This window comes from Marmota monax, unplaced genomic scaffold (assembly GCF_021218885.2).
Source record: "Marmota monax isolate L192 unplaced genomic scaffold, Marmota_monax_Labrador192_F-V1.1 WCK01_AAM20220418_F8-fsc00029, whole genome shotgun sequence".
In the NCBI taxonomy this organism is placed as follows: domain Eukaryota; kingdom Metazoa; phylum Chordata; class Mammalia; order Rodentia; family Sciuridae; genus Marmota; species Marmota monax.
This window is the reverse complement of record NW_026693024.1, coordinates 619,125-646,721: the sequence shown is the minus strand read 5'-3', so window position 1 is coordinate 646,721 and position 27,597 is coordinate 619,125. Positions and strand designations below refer to the sequence as shown.

The following is a 27,597-nucleotide window of genomic DNA, read 5'->3' as shown; positions in this document are numbered from 1 at the left end:
AGGGATCCCTTGAGTGGACTTTGAGTCTTATAGATCAGCCTTGCCCTGTATCCTTGTGCTCTGGTGTATAGAGCTACATTCCTTGCTCATTGTAGCTTTTTTTGTCCCAGTGGAACCAACCGTGGAACAGAAGGAGAGAGAATATGAAAATCTTCCTCTCTCTTAACTCAGTTTTACTCTATCCAAACTGTGTCTCTGCCTTCACTGTTGATCCTGTGGCTTTTGTACTCTCTCTCACTCTCAGTAAATCTTATCCAAAAGTCTGTTCTAAAATTGGATGAACCACATTAGCAATAGTGATATTACCTGGTGTTTCCTATATTCCTTCAATAGCATCAGTTCTGTTTGAAAGTCAACACTCATTGAGCCATTCTAGAACATCACTCACTGTTCCTTTAAGATAGGTGATGAAGCATTGTATCCTTGACTTTTGACAGGATCTTTTTCAGTCTGTAAGGCCTTGGATAAAGTGTGTATGTGTGTTCTGTAATTATTTTATATTTGTATTATGAATCTGTGGAACTTAAGCTTCTAAGGTGCTATAGAAAGCATTAGGGACTTCCCCTCTTCACTTTACCTGATTTTGCTCATTTGTTCATAGTCTGAGAGACTTTTTTTCTAAAACTAATTTTCATATTACAGTTTTGTGCATAGTGGTAAACACCAAGGTAATAAAATAACAGATACTTGAGTATATGCCATGGTTTGGGCATTTTTTTCCTCTATTCCAGGTATTTTTATTATTCTTAGTGAACTTGTTTATATTTAGCATTACTGTGACCCCTAAATTTAACAAGTATTTGTCTTAAACAGTTTTGTCTGAAAACCTTTGAAGAGCATTGGGCCTGCCAATGTTTGATCTCCTTGCCTCAAGGCATTCTCTGAGGAGCCTGTGGAAGTCTCTGATGCCCCTACACCTGATGAACAGAGATAACATAACTGAGGCAGCCATGCCATATGCCTTTTTGTGCTGGGGGGATGTCTGGTGAGATTACTGTATATACTCTCATGTTGGAAAAAGTTGAAAGTTTACAGTGAACATTGAAATTTGGATCATCATTTTCATGTAAGTTTAGCATTGAAATTATCTTATCTCTTTCTGATATCTCCTCTAAACAAAAGCCTTGGTTCATATGTGGAAGTTTTTATTTTCCTAATCTGTTGTGCTGGAGAGCAGTCTGGTCCACATAGGTGCCAATAGTAGCTTCAGAGCTGATACGTAGCCAATTAAGACTCTTTAAATATGCTCGGCAGAATAGGGCACCACTGTCCACCGTTAGCCAAAAACTGTTGTACTAATTTTAATATCTCTGCACTTTGCATTAAAGATGAGATTTAATGAAAAACTTGAGGATTGACTTAGTGTTTGGATAAGTGGCATGCACTGATATAGACAATTCCAGACTGTTACTTTGAACTGGAAAACTAACAATTGCTGTACTTTCTGAGTTATTTATAACATGCATCACAACAGAAAGCTGAGGTTCAGATGATTTCCAAATGTTACATTTGGACTTTCTTACAAATTTTAAGTCATTATCAAATGTGCCTTGATTATTTAGTTCCTGTTTTGCAGAATCTAAGGAATTAGAGTAACAGTAGTGAGACTTTTAGACAAATTGACTAAAAGAAATCCTGGAAGCCACTTTATGTTCAGCACACATATATTTACATGGTGTGTGTGTGTGTGTATGTTCTCATTTTTTATTGAAAATAGTTACTTAATTGCAATCATTCTTACTAAATGTTTCCTCCCTTGGACTGTGGTGCCACATCCCTCCCAGCACACCTGGAGTCTAACTGGCTACATATCAGCTCTAAAGCTGCTGTTGGCACTTAGTTAGACCAGGCAGCACTCGGGAGAACCTCACATCCACATGTGTTACACAGATTCTGTGCCTTCAAAGACAGCAAGAGGGCTGGGGATGTGGCTCAAGCAGTGGCGCGCTCACCTGGCGTTCGAGCATCCCGGGTTCGATCCTCGGCACCACATGCAGGCGGGGATATTGTGTCCGCCGAAGACTAAAAAAAATGAATATTGAGGATTCTCATTCATTCTCTCTCTCTCTCTCTCTCTCTCTCTCTCTCTTAAAAAAAAAGGCAGCAAGAGAGATGACAGGAATGACAGGGAATATTAGAACAGAAGACTGTGGAAATGATAAAAAGATGAAAAGAGATTTTTTTTCCTAGTATTGGTTGGTTATTTTTTAAAACTTTGTTTGCTTTTCTTTGTATTTCTGGGTGTAGGACAAGGTGGAAGCAAATAATAACTCCTAGTTGCTAACTTTGGGCAAGTGAAAAGTAATTCTGAGGCTGAGCTGGAAAATGTATAATTCAAGTACCCTCCTTTATACATTACAAAGTTACAAATTTGTTTCTGGTGTGTTATTTTATAAAAGACAAAAGGATCATAGTTTCATCAAAAAGCAATGCCATTCAAATGCTTTTATTGGCTAAAACTGAAAAAGAAAAGTTTTAAGAAGGGTTGGTTTAGAGTAAAGCCTCCTCTGATTATCATTCTCTTTTAAGGTTTTTTTTTGGTTTTGTTTTTTTTAAACATATGCAGGTCTGGTCATTGGCTCCCTTTAAAACATTTTTAAGGGCTCATTTCCCTCACTTGATCCCCATATCCCGCTCTATCCTTCCTATCCCACACGCCTCTGCTGGGAGGTTCCTGTGTGCCTAAACCAGGTTTTCTGTCCAATGTGGACTCTTCCCTGGCTGTCCTTCATCCCTGGAGTTTCGTCTCCAGAGGTGAGTTTTGTCTCCATGGATGAGTTCCCTGAGAGCTGTTGAGGAGTAGGACTTCACCACCACTCTACCTACAGCCACTAGTAAACCATCAGATGACTACCAGGAGCTCAAATCCTATGCTCAGGGAGTGAAGAAGACACAGAGATTTACTCATTTTTATAAATATTGAGCATGTGAGAGAATTTGTTAAGAATGCTAAACCACAGAGCATTATTTTCAGAATGCCATCACCATCTGTCTCTTCCAACACCAATATAGAACCTCAAAGATAGGAGGCATTCAATAAATATTTACTGGACTCCAACTTTCTTTTTTCCTTCTCTGAATAAGAAGCAAAAATCAACCCCCAAATACTTTGAATACAGCTTAATAGTTGTCCTTTTTGATTACTATTTATTTTGAACATCAATGTGGAAAACTTCTGAGTATCTTAAAAATAATATCTTCAGCATTTCCTGGAAGTCCACAATAAATGGGAAACATACAGGCCTGAATGGGGATGAGAGATGTAACATGCCTCATTTTATAGTTGAGAAAACTGAGGTCCAGATGAAATTTTACTTAAGACCATGGACGAGTATTGAATTCTTTCTCTCTCTGCTTTCTAATCACTTTCAAAAAAAAATCATTTATCCACAAGCTAATTAACATGCCTAGCCCGTATAAACAGTCCAAAAATAGTATAGCTGGAATAAAAACTGAGTTTGTGACTATTTTTTTTTAAGTATTTGGAGCAAGAGACACCAGTGAACCAGTTTATTTATATCTGAGAAAATTAAAGACAATGCTAATAAAATCTTGATACGGTAGAGAATATTTACTTGGGATATGAATTATTTTTTGGATCAATTTACTTCTATTTCTTGATAGTATCTCACACTAATAATCAAAATGTTTGAATGACAACCAAAGTAAATTCATAAATATGATATACTTAAAAACTCATTTTTCTTTTTTGAAATTACTGTCATTTTTGGCTGCAAATGGTGTGACAACCCATGATTACAGTAACAAGGGCTTTAAGAATTATATGTAGACTACATATCACTTTTAGCAAATTTGTGTATTGAAGAACTTTAATAATAGGTTTTATGCAGTCACAGAAAGCCACCTTCATAGACTTTAAATATGATGGGTATGAAAGAAGTTTATATTCTTGCACTCTATGGTTGGGTTGTATTAGTGAAAAGAAAAATTCGTGTGTATACTTGGTATTTTTTTAACCTTCTTTTTTTTGGTTTCTACAGTAGCTTTCTTTTTAATATTCTGCTGGGGCCTGCAGTCCTTCCTGCTGTAATCCCCGCTAGGAACATGCTATATGCACTAAAGATCAGCATGCATGTTTGCAGTAACCCAGTTCCATTCTAGTAGCTTTCCTAAGAGAATTGGTATTTATGTCTACCAAAAGACATGAACAACTATATTCATAGCAGCCCCATTTGAAATAGCTAAAAATTGCAAACAAATTTTATGACAGATAAATGTACAGTACAGTACAATTTCATACAAGAATGAGAATGACCCAAATCCTCCACATGCAACAACTTCATTGTTCTCACAGGCATTGAGAGGAAGACGCCAGCTAACAAATAAATAAGACTCTCTGTTTCTGTACCATTTTCAGTATTTCATTTGTATAAAAACAAGCACAACTGATCTTGGGAGATAGAGGATAAATAGTGTTTACCTCTTGGAGAGGGAAGGAGGACATCAGAGTTTGCTGGAAATAAATAACTATATCTTGATGTGTGTATGTGTGGGTACATATAAAAATGTAAAAAAAAATCAAGTTCTACACTTAAGAGTTATATAGTTCACTAAATAAATGTAAGTTATATTTAATTTTAAGGTGAAGGAAGCACTCATATCTAGAAACTTAAAGATCCTGACTGCTGAGTGATCATGGTTTAAAATTCAGCCGATTATGTACCTCTTCCAAATATATCTGCATTTCTTTGTGTAGTAGTTTCTCTGCTATGAAAGCTGTTAAATCCAATTATCAAAATAAAATGAACTTAGAATCAGACCTTCATTTTAATTTTAATTCTAAAATACATTTTTGTACTGGTAAATGTAAAACTCTACTATAAGTAATGGTAGATTACATTACTGTTCACCAAAGCCCCCTTCTTTTTCTCTTAGGGAAAGGGTTTTCCTACCTTACCCACTGAAGTCAGAGCTAGGCCTGTGGAGTAGCCAGATGATCTCCAGCCAGAGCCTAGAGGACTAGCTAGCTCAGAGTATTGTTCACATTTTCCCCTACTTCTGTGGTCACAGAAGGTATATTGTGGTGGAGCCTCCATAAGCCTAGACCCAAGTGATATCAGTTATCAAGACCTCTATGACCTCTGAATTCTATTTTCTTATCATCACATTAGCAAGAAGTACATTGGCTGTTGTTTTAAGCATCTGATATTTTGGGGTATTCTTCAACTTTGGCATACCTGGCTTATCTAGACTAATAAAATAATTTTTATTTTCTCTTTATTTCTTTACTTTCTAATTTATTTTATTATTTATAATATATAAAATATATAGTAGATATTTATACATGTGTTTTATACATTTGTTATTACATGTATTTTACAATATACAGACAGTATTAACATTTTGCTAACATGATATTTATAAAGTAGAGATTATATATTTATCTCATGTTATAACTATTGGCTTTTCACATTTTTATCTGCCTTCAATTTGATTATGACTCAAGCTCATTTTTAATTTCAAGGTCCTTCTTTTGGTTTAGTGCCTGAAATGTTTGTTTTTTTTCTATTTATATATGACAGCAGAATGCATTACAATTCTTATTACACATATAGAGCACAATTTTTCATATCTCTGGTTGTATATTCGTGTCTTCATACCTGTACTTTGGATAATAATGATCATCACATTCCACCATCATTAATAACCCCCTCCCTTCCCCTCCAACCCCTCTGTCCAGAGGAGGCTGATTCATAGTGGGATAGGGAGTGGGAGCATGAGAGGGATAGATGAACTCTAGTGCCTGAAACTTATAATGATTGTATTTTCTTCTTAAAATTGAATTTGGAGCCATAAATTGAGAATAGGGACAATACCTGCTTACTTCTTTCCTGTGCTCCACAGTACTAATTCTAGTCGTAGAGATGCACTGTCTGCTCAATAATAGCAGTAGAACTACCCAGCAATTTTGAACCATCCACATGGTGTCAGATAGTAAATAGTAGAAGTGCTTCCATTGTTCACAGAGGCCACATAGCTAAACAACCTGCTTCACAGCTCTGCTTCTTTCATGAGCATTAATTACTTTCAGTTTCATTGAAGTCATTCTTATTTTTTTGAAAGACTATTTGAGAGTTTGAAAATTGAACATTTACCCAAAACCTGTTTATAAAACATTAAATCCAGAAGTCATACTTCACAGTAGAAGTCAAATATATTCATTTGCATTTATAGAATGAATTCTATTTTCTTGTCACTTTCATTTTTCCAATTGAAGTTGCCCTCTAATAGAAAAACTTTTTTGCCAAAAGATTAAACAGATGAATTTAATTGATAAGTTTTAGTTAAATTGGTTAGTTTTCTACCTTTAAGTCTGAAATTCAGTGTATCAAGTTTTTGAATGAAGAAACTGATATTCTAGGTTACATGTATAAAGTATTCTGTTACATTTTATATCATTCTTTGTCTTAGACATCAGACTTTAACTTTTGAGATGGACAGGGGATTATGTTTGCCTTACTTTTATTTAAACCTTAAGAGCTTTTCGTAAAGTTTATGAATGTTAAACTTAGGAATATAAATTCTTATTATAGATGGAAAACATAAGCCATGAAATCATTTCATTGCTATTTTCACTGCTGGTGATAATTTTTCTTTTTCAAAAGCATTGAATCTTCTATTCAGATTGATCATATTGATTAACAGGAGATCATATTGACTAAAGAAGAAGAAAAATCCTTGAACAGAAAATAGAACACTGTAGAGGCTGAAGTTATTTGTACACTACTAACCTGTCCTCAGATAGGCATTTAAAAAAATTTATTATATGGCAAACACTATCAATGTGGAAATTACTACATTAAACCTTGGAGACTTGGGAATTAAAACCCCTTCTCTTTTCCAACAAAAGCTAATTTTGTTACAAAATATTTAGGTCTTTCTGTCTGTTCTGTCAATATTAATACGGTTTCTGGTTACTTTTTTTTTTTTGACAGGCTTCAGAGTACAATTGAATAGATAATTTACTTGAAAAAGAAATACCCAAAAGTACTTTCATGTATTGTTTCAGTTTGACAATAAAAAAGTACATTGTGGGATATTTATAGTATTTTTCAATCTATTTTTATCAGTAGACTAGGAGTGATAACTGATTTAGGGCACAGGGGTTAAAAACAGGAAATGTGGTTTATAAGGTAGGCAGTATCTCCAGAGTTTCCAGGGTTGATTTCTTATAGCCTTGACTGAAGAGTGTCGTGTTTCAAAACAACATTAGGCAGAATATCTTGAACTTAGTAAAGGAGTCGTCTATTCGATTGTGACAGGAAGTGCTTCATGGAAAAGTTTGCATTCTTGGTATAGATTCAAATGGTATATAGCAGTTGTTTTCTGTAATTACAGTGTTCTTCCTCTCCAACTCGTTTATAACATTCTTTATCCAGTCAAATTAAGGGTATGTCTCGTGTAACTTTTAGTAAGTTCCCCTTGACCTTTGTGTTTTGTTTAAAATTTTATTTTATTGTTTTAATGAAAGTTTTTTCAAATAGCTGTATAAGAAGGTTTTCAATGGACTGTTATGGGTAAGGAGAAGCATGTATTAGGGGTACTATTAATTATAGCAACCAGAGAATCCAAGTTAAAATCGAAAAGAAGTATAATTTTCTATAGCTTCTCAAATGTCAGCTTGGAAGAATCTATCAAAAGTGGAATCTTTGGACTCAACAGTTCCACTTCCAGGAAGATATCTTACATAAATATGCTAGTAAAATGCATGAATCTATGTTCACTGCAGTATTACTTATGGAAGTAACAGTAGGAGGATGGTTAATTTTGATATATCATACTATCAAATACTAGGTAGCCATTGAAAATTATCCGGTAGATTTATATACATGGAAGAACAAACAACCCAATTTAAAATGGGCCAAAGAACTCAATAAAGAATCTACCCATGACCAATCAGCCTATGAAAAAGGTGACTCAACATTTTATGTCATTGGGGAAATGCAAATTAAAACAATAGTGAGATACCACTACATACCTATTGGAATGACCAAAGGCTAGAACACTGGACCACACCAAATGCTGGTGAGGATGGAAAGTAATAGGAACCCTCATTCACTGTCAGGGGGAATACAAAATGATATAGCTACTTTGGAAGGCAATTGGACAGTTTCTTACAAAACTAAACATACTCTTATCATAAGACCTAGAAGTGACATTATTTAATATTTACTCAAAGGAGCTAAAAGCATATGTCCACACAAAAGCCTACTGGCTGATGTTCATAGCAGTATTTTTCATAATTGCCAAAATTTGCAAGCAACCAAGATGTCCTTCAATAGGTAAATGGATAAATAAATTAGTACATCCAGATAATGGGGTATCATTTAGCACCCAAAGAGATGAACTGTCAAGCTGTGAAAAGACATGAAAGAACCTTAAATGCATATTATTAAGGGACAAAAGCCAATCTTAAAAGCCTGCATATTGTATGATTCTAACTATATGGCATTACAGAAAAGGCAAAACTGTGAAGAGAGTGCAAGACTAGTGGTTACCAAGGTTAGTGGAGAGAGGGATGAATAAGCAGAGTGAGCACAGAAGATTTTTAGGATAGTGAAAATATTCTGCATGTACTTATAGTAGTGGATACATGTCACTATATTTTTGTCTAATCCTATAGAATGTAGAACACTGAGTGAACCCTAATGTAAACAGTGGACTTCAGTGATTGTGATGTCTCATTGTCTATCCATCATTTTATCAAATGTATCACTGGATGGTGATAACAGGATGGCTGTGTTTGTGTGGGTGCAGAGGATATGTGGATATTGCTATACCTTCTGCTCAGTTTTGCTGAGAACATAACTGCTCTGAAAAATAAATATTTTTAAAAGAATACTTGTGATGTATTGTGGAATGACATAATCAATTTCAAGAAGAGAATGTGTACTGTAATCTCCTTGTTTTAGAAAGACATTATATTCATGAGAAAAAATTGAAAGAATATACACCAAACTATCAATTGTGATTATTCCTGGGGAGAAGGATGAAGGAAGAGTTTATTCATTTTTATGTAAACTTATACTCTCGTGGTTTTTAATTTCTTTTCAATGGGAAGTTTTTAAATTTTCAAACTAAAAACTGAAGAACAAAGACTTGATCAACCCAAATGTTCAATGTTCTATTCTTTAATATGGACTTTTCTCCTATAGCAGTCTACCTAGCAATTTGTCCAAAGTGTTAATAGTAAGAATCAAATCTGTATGACACTTTTTATTTATATATTTACAAAGAATTTTCCCATACATTAAGGAAAACCTGAAGCTCAGTGAATTAATTGATTTTTCCAGCTGAGGTTTAAACCCCAATTATTCTAATACACATTATCTATTAAAAGTTATTGCTAGAATTTATTTCCATGAAACTGACACAAAAGGAAGATTAACATCTTTTCAACAAGTAATGAGACATTTTTTTTCCCCCAGAGACATTGAGGAGAAGTCTTATTAACAGAAGCTCTGTCTTTGGTAATGCAGATTTTACCATTTGCCTGAACAATTTTATATCATGCACTTGCTTACTGTTTTGGGATGGTTTAAGACTCCTTTTCTCTACGTGCAAGTTATTTATTGTATTGCATCTGGGCATGTCCCTAGTCCAGTGTAAGCCCTGTAAGAGGAGGGGTTTTGTTGTGGGTAGGTTTGGGTCACTGCCATATCCCTAGCACCTGGAATAGTGTCTGGCATGAAATAGTAATAAGTGCACAATAAATATTTTTAATAGTTATCCTATTCCAAAATCAAGTACCTCCCTACTTCATTGAAAGAACAAACACAAATATACCAAGCAAGAAGTCTTTCCATTTTGATGTGTGAAAAAAAATCTCTTAGTTGTTGGGGATGGTACACTGTACTGGCTGACTTACAGGAATCCCACCCTGCAAGAAAGAGCCTACAAGTCCTAGCACAGAGTAGAAATAAGCTTTGTTTTCTCCATGGGGAATTTCCACAATGGGCTACCAAATTAATTGCTAAGTGATAGTCTGGGTTGATACTGTGTGGGTGGGGACACTTTTTTTGTCAAATATCATGACACATTCTAATTTCATATTCAGAGTAGAGAAGATATATATTGTAAATGCTTAGAAGCTGTTTCTCATTCCCTCACTTAAATAACATGGAAAGTTGTGGGGGTTTATCTAAGGGTACCTTTTTTAAAACAGTACTTATTACTATATCATAATAATGTAACATTTATCTATAACTCCAAGAATCAAGGCAGTTTGCTTTTTTTCTGCTCTCACTGTCTACACTGATGGTTTCTTCCTAATTTACCATACATTAAGCTAAAACCCAGGTTTCCTAATATGTTCACATACTATGTTCTATTATAATACATAGACATCTTCCTAAGTATCTAGCACATAGTGAGAATTTAGCAACTACTTCAGTGTTTTGAAACAAGTGATTAGTTTAAGAATACAGCTGGAAAAATAAAGCATATTTGAAAAGCAAATAGATTTAATCTCAGCTACATTCTGTTCTGCTATATTTTCTTTAGTCAAATTGTATTTTTCAAATGGATCCTGACTGTTAATCACAGAAAGACTTTCTTCATTTTCCTATATCTTAAGTAAGAGGTGCTTTACCAGAAAACATCTCCTTCTCACATAAACAGGACCAGTTACTTATCTTTTAAGTGAATAGTTCACATGTCATTTGACTGTGGACATTATAGAATTTTACACATATTCAAGTTTCTTCTCTAACGTATCTAGCCATTCATCATTCATTTATCAATTTATTTAGATGGTTTAGTCTTCAGAACTTAGGAGTAAGCAGAGCAGACATAGATTTTGCCTTTTATTTCTTCATTCATGAATATTTTCCAAACGCCTATTATGTGCCAGCCACTGTGGTAGGTTCTGAGGATACAAAGATAAGAAAAAGTGTGTGTGATCTCTATGCTTGTAGAGTTTATAGTCCAGTAGGGGAGATAGATATTAATCAAGTAGTCTTACAAATAAATGTGAAGCTGCTTCAGTGGGAGGAAAAGACACAGTGTTCTGAGAGGATGTTCCAGGTGATCCATGTGCATGTGTAAGTGCAGGGTGGGCCCCATGGCTGTGGTCAATCATAGCACCACCCATTTGCTGACTGCCCAGTATTTGGCAAGTGAGTCCTTGGCCTCTTAAAAATATTATTCCATTTTATAAATGTTATCTTTGTTTTATGAAAGAGAAAGTTACAAATCATCAGATTAGAAACTTGTCCCAAGGTGACTGTAGTAAGTAAGTAGCATGTGTATTGGAGATCATGTCTAAGTCTTCCTGTGTCCACCTGGTCCTCTTGTTTTTGGTCATGGTTCAAATGTTACCACAAGACTGTTACTGGTATGTGATGTTCCACCATTCTTTTCAAAGCCAGTGCAAAGTATCCTAAAAGAGTTGCATTAAAATTCCAACTTCTAGAGAACTTTGTGTGAAACCAGCACAATGAGAGTACTGTCAAAGACAAATCTTTCCATTAATCATGGCACAGTCACATTTGATGCTATGTCTGGATTGTTTGCTGCTGTCATGCCTTATGTACAAATTCAATTGCTAAGGAATTTCTGCACCACTCAATAGAACTTCACCTACAAGTACATGAGGGTCATAATGGATTATATTGTACAAAGGTATAGACCATGAGATTCAAAAAGAAAAAATAATGTATTTTTTTCTAGTCATTATGTCTTTTAGTCAACTATTAATGTCTTTATTTTTAAAAATTAGCCCCTGAAATATGTGTACTGCTTGTCAGGACAAAGTGCTCCTCCCCACTGAACTCTAAGCTCCTTTAGGGCTAGGGGTTGGGGGTTGCATCTGTTTTGCTTACTTTGGGATACCACCACCTGGAGGTACCTAGCACATATTAGATGCACAAATATTAAAGAATGAGATATAATTTCTGTATTTCAGAGTTGACAGTTGTCTGGAAAATAAGTTGTGTTTTCTGAGGTCATATAAGTCGTATATAAGTAAGGCAGAATTTAGATCCCAAGTGTCCTTTCTGTCACCTCTCTGAACTTAACGGTAATTATCAACCATTGATACTAATAATATTACAATTATAATAAATGCAGTGGAAAGGAAAACAACATATACCATCCAAATTAACATAATATTGTCCCTCAGACACAATCTTGGACCTTTTGAAGATCATGCTATCACCAAAAATCATATTCTGGTTCTGTCTCCAGATATGAAAACCAGGGTCCTTTGAAATTCACTCTACACTTCATTCCTCCTCTCACTTAGGCCTTGGACATTTGTTGTAATAGATGCATTTACAGCTTCCTGGCAACATGTATGTCTTTCTCAGGTGACATCTTCCTCAGCATTTCTGTCTTTCTTCTTCCAGTCCTCTAATTGAAGGAAGAAACCGTGGGGTCAGTTAGTGCCCATGAGATCACAGTTGAGACCCATCCTCACATTCCCAAGCCTTAATGTGGTCTCAGTCACCTCTCAGTGTTTGGATCCACATTCTTTCACTATGGCTTCTAGAGGAGCTTTGGCTTCCGGAGGTGGGGAATTGATTCTAGGAACCCCCACAGGTAACAGCATTTACAGATGCTCAAGTCACTTATATAAGATTGTCTAGTATTTGCATAGAACCTACACACATCCTCCATATACTTTAAATCATCTCTAGATTCCTTATAATACCTATTACAGAATACATGCTATACAGATAGTTGCTGTACTGTGTTGTTTAGGAATAATGACAAATAAACAGTGTGTACAAAATCATTATAATTGCTTTTTTTTTTTTTTTTCAATCCACTGTTCATTGAATTTGTAGATGCAGAACCGGTTGAAAAAGAGGCCAACTGTATTTTAATTTGTCCAGTTGGAAAAGTACATTGCCACATTATTGCCAGCTATGTTTGCCACCAGGTGGAGTACCACAAGGAGCAAGTGAGCTAGGGGACCAACAGCACCTGGCTTTGGGTACAGGTCTTTGAAAGATCTGACATCCTCCTACTAACATATTTTGAGCTTTTTAAAACAGAAAACTCAATGGGCAATTAAAACCAAGAAGTTTATCAAAGGTTAGTATTTTAAGATTGTGTCCAGCCATCTTACTGTTGATCCCTGAACCATGTGCAGGGAAGGTGAAAGACAGGAGTGTGTGACACATCTGGTTTAGCTGCTTGCTTCCCAACTGTGGTTGGAGAGTAGAAAGAAAGAAATCAAAATTCTTAGCTTAGAAGAGTACAGAGATCTTATGAGTTTCCCAGACACAGATACTGCCTGGTTTCTAGCCCTTTGCTCAGACTTTCTTTACCCCTACTCCAATACTGTTCTTTAACCAATTAAGAACTTCACACCAAGTAAACGTCTTGCAAATTATTTTAAATCAGAGTATAAAGAATTTTTTTACAATGTCAAGCACATTCATATAACCCTCTTGTACCTATTTGCTATATGCAATATAAACACACAACACGAGTAAATTGGGGCCAAACTTGTAATAACTAAGCACATTGGGATCCTCTGTATGAAGGACCTAAAGCTTCTGATGTATACTTAATGGTGTCCACTATGTAGTGAGTCTCAGTAAATTACATTAAATGAGTAAGTGAAAACTTTTAGTAACTTTTTAAAAATGAACAATAGGCAATAAAAAATACTTCTGTGTTTAACACAGTGGGTAGTAGTTGTTTTTTTTCAGAAGTAATCTTTTATGTTTTAAATATTATAATTGCCTAGGGGGATATAAATGATGCTTTATGAAGCGATGCATCAAGCTGGTGTGCCTTTTGTTGAGGTCTTCTGTTTCATACTATCTGTCTGACCCTTACTGGCTGCCTTGAAGTCTTGAGTAGGATCCCTGTTTGTGTCCATCCTTGGAACCATACATTTCCCCTTTAGTTTCTCCATATCACCACTTGAAGCAGTTGTTACTTCATGTGTGTGTGTGTGGGGGGGGGATGGGGGTATTTCCTCTTTTTTTCTCCTGTCCATAATGAAAAAATCTCCTTCCAAGAAATCTAAAGTTCTTTTACTTATCCAAGGTGCTTCTTACATTATTATCCATGTGGTCAACCTAAAATGGGAAGCTTGATCATGTTTCAAATTTGCTATCAGAAATGTGGTTCTTTGGGTTAACAGGGACACAGCAACATTTGTAGCAGCACAATTCACAATGCTAAACTGTGGAACCAACCTAGATGCCCTTCAATAGATGAATGGATTAAAAAATTGTGGCATATATACACAGTGGAATACTACTCAGCAATAAAAGAGAATAAAATCATGGCATTTGCAGGTAAATGGATAGAGTTAGAGAAGATAATGCTAAGTGAAGTTAGCCAATCCCAAATAACCAAATGCCAAAAGTTTTCTTTGATATGAAGAGGCTGATTCATAGTGGGATAGGGAGAGGGAGCATGGGAGGAATAGACGAACTCTAAATAGGGCAGAGGGGTTGGAGGGAAGGGAAGGGGGATGGCGTTAGAAATGATTGTGGAATGTGATGATCATTATTATCCAAAGTACAGGTATGAAGACATGAATTTGTATGAATATACCTTGTATACAACCAGAGATATGAAAAATTGTGCTCTATATGTGTAATAAGAATTGTAATGCATTCCACTGTCATATATAAATAAAAAAATAAAGAGTATCCTTTGCTTTTATTCTTATAGTTCACAGCTAAGTCTTTAAAATTGTATTAACTAATATTTTCCCCCTTTTAAAGGGTATTTTATTAGTAATGCTTAGTCTAATGGTTCTTACCAGGAAATATTTCTTCTATTAAGGTCAGAGTGGGAGTTGAGTTCATAGCATATGATGTCACAGAGCATGTGACATTTTCTTGCTTGATTCTGAATTTAATTTTTGGTTTTTTAGTCACCACTCTGGCTCAATTTATCTTTTACATTTAAGAAATTTAAGAATCAAAAACTATCTTCATGTTTCTAGGCACTAGTGCTAGAACCCCAAGAACCCATACTCCTGACATGTGTTCTTATAGTGGCATTAACAGGACCCTTATTTTCACTGAGGATGGAGACTCTTGGTGCCTTAAAACATAGTATTATGTGTATAGTATCAGTTACTTATATGTTAGATACACTGATTATATAAATATATATGAGCTGATCTTCCACAGGAATTGCAGTTAAAAGGCAGTAGACATGAGACAGTGATCGCAGACACTGGAGCCAGAGCAGGCTTCCATGCACCCTGCACTGATTCTGGGAGAGAGCAGGTGTCAGAGTAGGCCAAGCCCTCTGGTACTCTCAGTCCAAAGGAACTCTGTGATGTGGCTTTCCTCTGACAAGAAGAATGCTGTTGTGATCTCCCAAGCTTGTTTGTTTCCCTCTTTACTTACAGTAGGATCCTTAGGTCTTCTGTCCTACCTCCCACATAGAACTTCTTCCCTTGTAATTATCCTTTTTTTTTTTCTCAGAAAGGATCAATTTCTGGATTACATGTAATTACTCTTCACTCTGCTTTCTCAGCTATCCTATCAACAACATCTGAACTTCATATCATAGGTTCATATGAAACTCTATTCATATGAAATTGGCTTCTCAAAAGAAAAACAGTGCACTTATTTTTATACCATATTATATGATAAAATCAAAAGCTAGATATGTATTAGTAATCTACAAATGCTGATTCAAAAAATTGGTTTATAGTTCATGGTCTTTGTCTCAACTTTCCTAAATATTCAGAAGTGTATATGACATTCTGAGAGATTGTCCTTAGTGTCATTACTAGTAACATCCATGATTTTGCATATAGAACATTTTTTCTGTTCTGTAGTGGAAGTATTCTAAGGGGGTGTAGTTAATTCTGGAAGGCATTCTAAAATATTCCATTTAAATGGCAGTGGTTGTTTTGGAGTTACAATAAAATAGCATTTGGTTTTTATGTATTTTCTTGAAAAATAATGGTCATGAAAGCTGTTAAGGAGTTGTGTGAATACCTGTCCCATACATTATCTCTTTGAATCCTCATTACAGGACGATAAGAGAGGGTGCACTTACTATACTCATTTAATAGATGAGAAAATTGAAGCTTACAGTCTTCTCACCAAAAGCTATTAGGTGTTTCAACACTATTCGGTGTTAAAACTGGGGATTGATTCAAAATAGTGTGACCTTAGACCCTGTACTCATAAATCTTGTGAGTACTACTATTGAGTGAATAGTGCTTTTTGATTCTGTACCTAGAATCAGAAGTCTTTGTTTTGTCCAAGCATAAACTTGCTTTACTGAATCAGATTCAGTGTGGTTTTGTGAGAAGTTTCTCCTCAAAGTGATTCCTTAAGATCAGAATAGTCAGTCTGCATAATAATTTGACTTTTACCTTGGGAAGTTAAATGCTGTGATATTTAATATACATTTTATGAGCCTCAATAAAATCTTCCTTCTGTCCTTTGCATTATTATTCATATACTTGTGAAGAAATAGAAAAACATTTTTTAAAAACTTATTTTGAGGCCAAGTTACCAATAGTTGACAGAGAGCATATAGGTGTACAGTGATAGAAATGAAAAACAGTGAAAGAAAACTTCTAATTTAACCTTTTTTTTTTTTAAATAACCTGTTTGAAAATGGTCCTTTCACCATTTGGTTCTCAAAAGGAAATTGATAGTTTGGTGTTACTTTCTGTTTCTCCTCAGAACACCGTAAGGCAGCTTGCTACACAGTGCACACTAGTGCTAGCAGGGGAGAGGGCTGACTTGTGTTCCCACTTAATGCATTATCCCCTCCCCCTTCTTGATTTCAGGTGTCAGAAACTATTTAAAAGAAGCGTTGGTGAATATAATTGCTGTGCATGCAGAGGTAAGCTATCATTAGATGTTCCTAAGAAATGTGGATGACTAGGAAAGAAAACAAGAGAAAGGGAAATTTGATGATTTTAATAGTGATCTCTTTTCTCCTTCAGAAGGTATCTTGGGTATAAATAAAATAAAGCTCAGCGCTTGCGCTTTCTCTCTCTCTCTCTCTCTCTCTTTCTCTCTCTCTTTTTCTGTGAGTGTGTGTGTGTGTCTTTTTCTGAAGTTATGTATGTTTTCTCTGATAACTAAGACTAAATTCAGTAATATTTGGAAAGTACAGAAAAAATAGAATGGAAAAAGATATTTTTTCTTTAAAGAATGTTAAATTCCTTATCTTGGAAATTAAATTATTCTCTTATTAGAACACAAATAAGCTTTGGTATTTCATTCACATTGCAATATGGGCTCACATAGTTCTGGGGATTCCAGAAAAGTAGAAGTTTGTTAGAAAGACAGGCTCCCAGGGTAGTCTGACGTTTTCGAATGAAACAGACGATCTCAACAGTGTAGGCTCTTGGAGATGTTGCTTCGTGTTAACATCTTTAGTTGGGGAAGAGAGCCTTTCTGAGGAATATTGAGCTATCAACATTGGTACCACAGCTACCACCATTGTCACCACTGTGATGACCTGTTCTCATTAAGTAGTTTCATAGTCCATTACTCACTGCTTCACCAACACTTTCAGAGTGACTGTGGCTCAGGGACTGATGGGAAACCAGATAAAATGGGACAGAGCAAAGAGCACAGATGCTCAAGAGCATCCTCAACTGTTTGCATCCAAATAGGTGTTTCTAGATTTATGTTTGTCTCCTCCATCCAGAAGTATTTCAGGTCACGGAGGTAAACTAAAACAAAACAAAACAAAAAACCATGGATAATTAAGTAAAACAGCCATCACAGAAAACAAAGGTAATGTTACCTGGTTCCTGAATTTGGCTCTAAGTTTGAAGCAATAGAGCAAAATAGTATATTATATTTTTCATTTCTTAGTAAAAGGGAAGCATATAACTTTCTCTATAAATCAAGTTTTTATATATCAAAGACAGGAATTTATCACATAGATCTAATAATGAGCAATTAATTTAACTGAGATTTTATGAAAACTATCAGGAAACTCTTATTAGCTTCCTTTAAAATGTAAATTAAAATCATCAGCTAGAAATGTTGGTGGCAGGTGAGCAGAGGAATTGCAAAATACATGGGAACTGTGAATGTGAAAGATCATGCACTGATTTCTTTCTTTTTTTTTTTTTTTTTGGAACTGGGGATTGAACCCAGGGGTGCTTAACCTTAGCCCTTTTTTATATTTTATTTACAGACAGGGTCTCTCTGAGTTGCTAAGTGCTAGTCTGCTGAGGCTGGCTTTGAACTCTCCATCTTCCTGCCTCAGCCTCCCAAATTGCTGGGATTATAGGTGTGCACACGGTGATCATGCTGATTTCTAATGAGATGGCTTTTACTTGTTTGTTTGTTGTTTATTTATTGGTACCAGGAATTGAACTCAGGGACATTCAACCACTGAGCTACATCCCCAGCCCTATTTTGTACTTTATTTAGAGACAGTATCTCACTGAGTTGTTTAGTGCCTCACTTTTGCTGAGGCTTGCTCTAAACTTGAGATCCTCCTGCCTCAGGCTTTCAAGCTGCTGGGATTGCAGGTGTATAGCACCATGCCTGGTAAGGCAGCTTTTATTAATGTCCATTGTCAATAGCTGTGAGATTATTTATAAATATTAGGCATTCAAGTCCTCTTTAAGTTTAGCCCAATGACTGAAAGTAGAATTTCATTAATAATATTTATTATTGCCAAAATTTTCTTAAACTCTCAAGTCATGTTAGGGGTTGACCCAAAGGTTTAATTAATCCTGTTGGCTCAATCTGAAAAATAGGAAAAGCTAAAAAGAAAATATAATTTACTTGAATTTTTAAATCAGAAAGGAAAATGTTTCATTAAATTTCCTGATAATTCCCAGTTTAAAAGTGTCAAACTTTTTAAAAAAGTTTAAAAATAATGCTGTGTGAAATGAAAAAAAATAATATATCTAGTACAACATATAATAAAACTGGGGATCTTGTCCAATACATAATAGTGGACCAGCAAGTAGGGTATTTGTCATATTCTAAGGAAAGTTTGACCAGGGTTGTTTTGTTTTGTTCTGTTTTGTTTTATTTGAGATCAGGTATCACTCTTGTTACTACCCAGGCTGACCTCAGTCTCCTGGGCATAAGTGATCCTCCTGCCTTAGCCTCCCAAGTAGCTGGAATTACAGGCACATACCACCATATTTGGCTCAGTGTTTTTTTTTAAACTATGGCAAAATATTTATCCAGAGTGTATTTTTTTCTAATTTCTTCTCTAAAAATTGTTTTTTTGTGAAAGAATAGGAAGAGGAAGAAATCTTCAAATCAAATTTTAGTTTATCCACATCAACAGTAACTCTCAAAATTTTAACTGTCTATATTGTATTTTTAAATAGAATTATTAAAAATATGACTTAGAGCTGGATTCAGTGGCACATACAGGTAATCCCAGTCACTCAAGACACCGAGGCAGGAAATTTACAAGGTCAATGCCAGCCTGGGCAATTTAGCAAGACCCTGACTCACAATAAAAGAGCTGGAGATGTAGCCCAGTGGTAAGAGCTCCCCTGGGCTCACTTCCTGCTACCAAAAATAGTAAATAAATGAATAAGAAAACCTATGGGGTTTTGTTGTTTTTGCATGTTCCTTTTGATTTTAACAAATTCAGGCCAGGAAAAGTCCTAGAGTGTATCATTTTTCTTATTTTAAACTCCCATCAGGTGTTTACTATTTCCAAAGAATTGGTGCCTCGGGTACTGTCCAAGGTGGTAGAAGCAGTTTCTGAAGAGCTAAGTCGACTGATGCAGTGTGTTTCCTCCTTCAGCAAAAATGGAGCACTGCAGGTAACGAAAATTCAATTCTGTGTTGAAATTTTATTTTTATTTAAAATATGTAAATGTATTTTAACTCATCCATCCTGTGACATATAGACAGTTTTTTTAATGTCTCTGCTGATTGCAGATATATCATATATCTTGCATGAGACACACCCATGTTACCTTATAAGTTCCAGAGTTTCTGTTTCAGTTCTTAGAGCAAAACTTTAAAGACTATTAAGTGTAAAAATTATCTGAATGCAGATTACTTCAAAATATTGTGATTTTTTTTACTTTGTGCATATCTTCATTATATTCAATTTCATAGGAAAATTGTTCCAACTTATTTATAAATCTTTCAAAGCATTCAATGTATTGTACATAGAAAGCACAAATAGCTATCTCACATTTCATTGGTTTATGTCCCATTTGTTTAAATTTTATAAATACAATTGCTATAAACAAGTCACTTGATTCTTGGTGTGCATGTAAGCCAACTTCAAGGAGAGCAGATGTGTAGGTGTATGGGAGAGAAACTCCCTGCCTATGAATTATCTTTGTACCTGGAGTATTGGGAGTATATTGAAAGAAAAAAAAAAGAGTAGCAGAGTATTTCTATCTAGAGACCTGTTGCCACTTCAATGAAATTTTTGTCCCCAAGAAAGATAGGATTACAGTTTTTTTGTTTTTTGGGGGTTTTTATTTGTAACAGATTGAGTTCTAACAGTGTGTTCTTGGCTATCAAAATACTCCTGTAGCTTTGGGGTTTTGAATTGGTGAATATTCATGATGTGTGGAAAAGCACAGTACACACAATGATCTCAATCACACAAAATTGGGTGTTATATATGTGGACACATATATAAAAACTGAAGTAAGAATGGAACTGCTGGAAGGACATGTCCTACTAAGCTACTTGTGACTGGATAACTTTGATCTTTGCTAGTGTTTTTGTTTCCTGTTATACACATATTAACTTTTTAAAATAAAAGCAATTTTAAAAACCTAAAAAGGAAAAAAAAAAAAAAACAGTAGCAAGCTGGATTTGTGTTTCAGTGGTTGTGGCCCTGGATTCCATCTTCAGCACCACACACACACACACACACACACACACACACACCAGAAACAAAACAAACAATAACAGTTCTCCTATAATGGCTGAAGAAACTTCCATCAGGCCAACCCTCCAAAGATAATGCTGTAAATGTGAATAAGATCTGAAAATGATTTTTTAAAATTTACGAACAATAACAACAATAAAACACCTGAAGACACAAGGCACCAAATGTGTCAGTGAGTAAGCAGATTCTGGAGGAAATGGAACATGAATGAATTCCCCAATTTTTTATGGATTTTTAGCCTGAAGGTAGGCTATAGGGTACCAAAAACTTCAATCCAAAATCTGCCATCTTTCTGGTTTAAAGAATAGGCTTTGCGGGCTGGGGTTGTGGCTCAGCAGTAGAGCGCTCGCCTAGCATGTGCAAGGCTCTAGGTTCAATCCTCAGCAAAACATAAAAATAAGTAAATAAAGGTATTATGTCCAACTACGCATAATAAATACATGAATACATAAATGAATAAATAAATAGAAAAGATTAGGCTTTGGGGCAGCCTCAACAACAGGGAAGTATCCTAGAGAGAAAGAAAGCAAGTGCCTTAGATTCTATATACACAACTCCTAAATCTCTGTTGAACCTTTTAAATATATACATGCATGGTTAAACTCTAATCTAACCAGCCCAGATAAGACTAAAATACTGAAGTAAGAATGGAACTGCTACCCAAGAGCCAAGAGCTCTCAATTTGAATCCAGATACATTAATTGCATACTAAAACAAAAAAAATGAACTCTTTAGAGGCATATTATAGAAGCCAGAGTTTCTAAAACATAACATTCACAATGTCCAGGATACAAATTTAAAATTAATAAAAACTGACAAAACAGGAGAAAGCATAACCCATTCTTTCTTTTTTAACTTTTTAAACATTTTTATTTATTTATTTATTAGTTGTAGTTGGACACATTATCTTTATTTCACTTATTTATTTTTATGTGGTGCTGAGGATCGAACCCAGGGCCCCACACATGCAAGGCGAGCGCTCTACCGCTGAGCCACAATCCCAGCCCAACATAACCCATTCTTAATAGAAAAGAAAATCAACTGAGACCAACCATAAGATGATCAAGTTGTTGGTACTAGCAGATAAGAATTTTAAAGCAGCTATGTTCGGTGACATAAAGGAGAATATGCTCATAATGAACCAATAGGTATGAAATATCAGTAGAGAAATAGTTACCCTAAAAAAGGAACCAAATAGAAATTTTGAAATGGAAAAATAAAGTGAATGAAATTTTTAAAATCTACTAGATGGGAATAGCATAGACAAAATAATTGGAAAAAAATAAACAGAACTCCAGGGATTCCTGGGACAGTGTCAGAGGTTTAGTTAGCATGTATGTAACTAGATATCCAAAAGAGTAAAAGAGTCAGTAAAGGATGACCAGGGAAATGAAAGTTCACTTTGCAGAAAGACACCAGTAGACATCCACCAAGATAGACTGACTTTACCAAATGTTGGCAAAATGTGGAGGAACTGGAACTCTTACACATTGCTGGGAATATAAAGTACTACACCTTGGAGGAAAGCTTTTGCAGTTTCCTCTAAAAGTAAGCATATGCATACCCTATGACCCCGCTATTCCAACCTTGTGATAACTAGAACAAAAATATCTGTCTCAAAAAAAAAAAAAAAAAGCATGTAAGAATGCTCATAGTAATTTGTTTCATAGTAGCCCCAAACAGGAAACTGCACAGGTGTCCATGATGTCCATAAACAGAATAAACAAATTGCAATATGTTCATAGACCCAAATGCTCTTCAGCATTAAAGAGAAAAAAACTACCAATGAATCTCAGGAACATTTTGCTGAATGCAGTATGTCAAGTAAATGTTAATAGTAGAACCTCTGAGTACACAGGTAGTCACTATCATATTCTTTAGAAGTCTGTACTTTTGAAAATTTTCTCTCTCTCTCTCTCTCTCTCTCTCTCTCTCTATATATATATATATATATATATATATAGGAAAAGGGATAGACAACACTTATTAATTTGGTTAGAGGGAAATCAGTTACAAAAACCTATGCTGCATTTCCATTTGCCACCAGTTTTCTCTAGAAATTGGATTTATCAGCCCTTTGATATTATAGTATAAGTTGAAAGGTCATCATAATTATAATGGTTCCATTATGAAAGATAATTAGTAGGTGAATTTTGTAGTATTGAAGGAAGATTCAGTAACTACTCTGGCCCTCAGCAGTCTTAGAATTATAACTAAAGTTTGCCCTCTCTGCAAATTACCTCTGCAGTTCATTTACTCAATGGCTAAATCCCACAGAGATCCAGCAGGCAAAGGTTGGGAAGAAATATCAGCATCAATGGGGAGCTTTTTTGAGGTGTACAAGTCAGGAGACTATTGGCTACTATAACTAATCTACTCTCTGACATTACAAATCCCTCTGAGGGTATGAGCAAGCATTTTATATTTTGAAAAAGTTCAAGTGAGTCTAAACTCCTACCTTCACCCTTTCCTGGTAAGAATGACTGTTAGAACTCCCTTCTTTGGAGCAGGTATCTTGGATAGGGACTATAGGATCATTTTTCAGTCACTTACAGATGGGCCAATATCCAGAACCTTCCCCAGAGCAAGAAGAGAGTGACAATTTGGCTGATCTTGTATTGTGACATTTTCTGGCTTACAATTGTATGTATATTATTTAAGTAGCTATAGCTTTTATAACTGACATAATTCATAGGTTAATTGAAATACCCTGTCACTTTGATGGAATAAAATTTCTACCTGAAAATTAGTTTTACATCAGTTTAATCTGTTTCCTAAGATATTCAGCTAAGCATTCTACCACATTTTTTTCCCTTTAATATTTTCCTCTAGGTCTGTTTGTAATTTTTGTTGTTGTTATTGTTGTTTGCCTGTACTAGAATTTAAATAGTAGAGACGAAAATTTCATATGCTTTCTAGTTTTTTAAACACTGCAAAATGAAGCCAAACAACTTTTTTCCAAACAGAAGTCACTAAATAAAATTGATCTTATATAAACTAGCTATGCCTTTTGCTATTCTTTTACATTATTTCTTATACTCCTGAGAATAGGGTGTTTTTTTGTTTTGTTTTGTTTTTTATAAATGCTTCTCCAACGCCCATTGTCAGGACAGAGAAATTAGAGAATGCATTGCAAGTATGTGGGTGTCATTACTGTACAGTTCTGGAGCACCAGGGAACCCTGGCTTATGTGTCCTTGCATGGAAGTGAACCCTAGGTTAGCTTTTCTTTTGTTTGTAGGTAATTTCATTTACCATGTAGTTTGCCTGCAATAGAAAAAGAATAACAATTCAGGGATTTTTAGTGTATCCAAAGAATAGCCCAATCATCACCATAATATTCATCACCCACCAAAAACCCCAGACTCATTAGCAGTCACTCCTACCATTTTCTTATAAGTCTCCTTCCCTACCACAGACAGCCACCAACTTTCTATCTCTATGATTTGTCTGTTCTGAAATTTTCATGTATGAAATACATGCATTGTCTCACACATGAGCTTTTGGGGGATAGCTCATATGTAAACCATTACAACTCCTTTTCTAAGAATTTTTTTTTAAATATTTTTTCAGTTGTAGATGGACACAATACCTTTATTTTATTTTTTTTTATTTTTATAGAGTGTTGGAGATCAAACCCAGTGCCTCACATATGCTAGGCAAGCACTCTATACCACTGTACCACAATCTCGGTCCATTTTCTAAGAGTTTTATAGTTTTCTCTCCTACAGTTGGGATCTATAATTTATTATGAGTTGATTTTCATACTGAAGAAGAAATTCAACCTCCAGTTGTCCCAGCATTATTTGTTAAAGAAGCTCTTCTTTCTCCACTGAATGATCTTGGTATCATGTTGAAACCAATTGATCATATGTGTAATGGTTTATTCAGTCCCTCAGTTCTGTTCTTTCATCTCAGTGCCTGTCATGTGCTGATACCACGCTGACTAGATTACTGAAGCACAGTAGTAAGTTTGAAATCAGAAAGTGTGAGTCCTCCAAATGTATTCCTGTTTTTCAGGATTGTTTTGGCAGTATTATGTCCCTTACACTTCCATATGAATTTTAGGATCAATTTGTTAATTTCCATTTTTAAGAAAGCACAGCTATGATTTTAATAGGGATTGCATTAAATCTGTAGAGTACAGCTTAGCTTTTGAGAGGAAACCATGTGCTTGGAAGGGCATTGGCTGAGAAAGCAAGGTCCTTAGACTTCCCCCACTGTGGGGGAGGGGCCCCTCAGGGCCACTGTTTCAGAGTTTCCTTCCTGTCACCATCAGACTAGCAGGCACATTACAAGTCAGATAGTAAATACTGATTGCTGGAAAATCATTGCATGGTTTGTACTTTTCATGTGAGGTATAAAGCTCTCTGTCTGCACATAATCATACTTGACTCAAGTTAATTTTTGCTAAAAACAAAAATCTTATTGTAGACAATTTCTTTATACAGTTTTTAGAAAGTCTTTTTGCAACTAATTGCCACCATGTCCACTCTGTCCTGTGGGTAGTAGACTGGAGAAACTGTTCCCCTCAGTACTTGTGTGCATTTGAAAATTAACACAGCTTCCTATTGTCTCTCTGTCCTTCCCTCATCTTAGGCAAGACTTGAGATCTGTGCTTTGAGGGATACTGTGGCCATTTACCTGACACCTGAAAGCAAGTAAGATGTCAAGTGTTCTCATGTCTGCTTTTAAAAAGGTTGTTTTACTAGTGTGTTACATGCTTTTTAAAAAAGCTCAAAAACTTGCGCTGAAGATTATATTTGATCAATTTTTTAGCTACACAGTATGAGCCTACAATAAACCAAGTATTCTCAAGATCACTTCTTTGTAGCACAAAATAAAGAAAAGGTGTTGAATACAATTTTATGTGTTTCTTTCATTACTGATAAATCTTACTATCATAAATTATATGGTAGAGAATTACATCTCAAAAAAGAATCGAAGAAGAATTGAGGTTTATTCTATTCATAGCAGATTAGAAGGACAGCTCGAATGTTGTAAATATCAGTATAAGAGGAAGCCTTGTGGTTTCTCTACAAAATTTTGTAGTGGAAATTTGATGATAATTTTTAGCTGTTTTGAATGAAAGTCAGGATTTCCTACCATTGAAATATCAGTAGATGAAGTGAAACAGAGCTACCAATTGCCTTTACAAAATTATTTACCACATTTGCAATATTACCTAGAAAATACTGTAATTCTGTGCCTGAGAAGCCAAGTAGTATGCAAATCAAATATTTAAGGACACTGTAATATACTTATTCATTTCCAGTGTTGATAAGGTGGCTTATGCCATCATTCTTACTGATATCATTATACCTGAAAAGACTTAAAAATTTTTTTTCTAAACAAATGAAGTTAGCTTTTCATTCCTGATTGTCAGAATTTATTTCTAGAAGATTCCCATGTTTGTGTACAACCATATCTTTTCCCAACCATCATTTTTCTATATAGCACCAAGTGCTATATAGACGATAAAAAGCACCCAGTCCACATCTGCTTAGTCTGAGTGCCTGTTTCTCCCCAAGAACTAAAATTTACAGAGCCTAAGTTCCTCATCTAGAAAAAGAAGATAATACAGGTTGAGTACCCTATATCCAAAATGCTTGGATTTAGAATTATTTTTTATTTGTGATATTTTCATATCCATAATGAGGTATTTAGGGCTAAGACCCAAGTCTAAACACGATATTCATTTGTCTCATATATGGCTTAAATACATAGCCTTAAAGTAATTCTATACAATATTTTTAATATATTTTGTGCTTGCTATGGAATTTTCCATTTGTGGCATTATGTTGGTACTCAAAAAGTTTCAAATTCTGGAGCATGTTGAATTTCAGATTTTTGATTGGGGAAGCTCAATGTGGATCCCTAGGCAGAGTTATGAGAAAATTAAATAACAAAATATATCAAGTTACCTTCTAAACTGTTGGTGCCCCCACAAGTATTAGGTAGTATAACCTTTGTCATCATTATCCATTGTTATTGTAATAGTGACAGTGAAGAACAATAGTATTGCATTTCTCTCAGTTTTTTGAAAGAGGTTTATAAGAAACAAGATGATGGTGGAGATAATGGCAGTGCCTTCCCACCATCCCAGGAAAGAGGAAAACCAAATAACTATTGGGAAGGCTGAGTATACCAATAAGGACCCCTTCAAGCCCCCACTTCTGTCTCAGGTACAACTAAAGATTCCCAGCGCCCATTTTTATGACTTTGTTGGAACTTTTTCTTCTCTTTATATGTTAATGTAGCACTTGCCCCTAGTTTAAGAAACATTGCTCAAAAATGTACTTCCTGGTAGATTGATGAGGATGTTTTTATAATACAAAATCACAGAACATCTTAAAATATTAACAATTACATTTATTTCCTCAGTTTGACTAGTCATTAGAGATTTGAAAATCCTCAGAACTTTTTCTTAGTAAACAGTACATTTTAGTACCAAATATTTTCTCCTAACATGTTTTTCATTTGGTTCAGTGATTTTTCTGATACTTTCTACTTGGAAAAGTTAAGCATAACAAGCTGGGTGCAATTGGCCCATCCCTGTAATCCTAGAGACTTGGGAGGGTGAGGCAGGAGGATCACAAGTTCAAAGGCAGCCTCAGCAACTTAAGGAGGCCCTGTCTCAAAATAAGAAATCAAAAGGACTGGGGATGTGACTCAGTGGTAAAGCGTCCCTGGATTCAATGGACACCAAAAAAAAAAAAAAAAGCCTACCAAATATGAGGATCTTAAATGTATTCCTTTTGTCCTTTTCATG

The 27,597-nt window shown here is 35.2% G+C and overlaps 1 protein-coding gene across 5 annotated transcripts in view; it reads left to right on the top strand.

The window, feature by feature from the left end:
• Exoc2 (exocyst complex component 2) overlaps positions 1 to 27,597 on the top strand; it is a 252,744-nt gene that overhangs the window by 170,452 nt on the left and 54,695 nt on the right. For 4 of the 5 annotated variants that reach the window (XM_058582342.1, XM_058582341.1, XM_058582340.1 and 1 more), the window contains 3 exons: positions 16,757 to 16,812; positions 19,610 to 19,732; positions 25,425 to 25,486. In XM_058582342.1, coding sequence (XP_058438325.1) covers positions 16,757 to 16,812; positions 19,610 to 19,732; positions 25,425 to 25,486 — 241 coding nt within the window. Of the gene's footprint in view, positions 1 to 813; positions 5,198 to 16,756; positions 16,813 to 19,609; positions 19,733 to 25,424; positions 25,487 to 27,597 lie in introns of those variants that run through there. The other variant, XM_046453459.2, reaches the window with a different exon arrangement.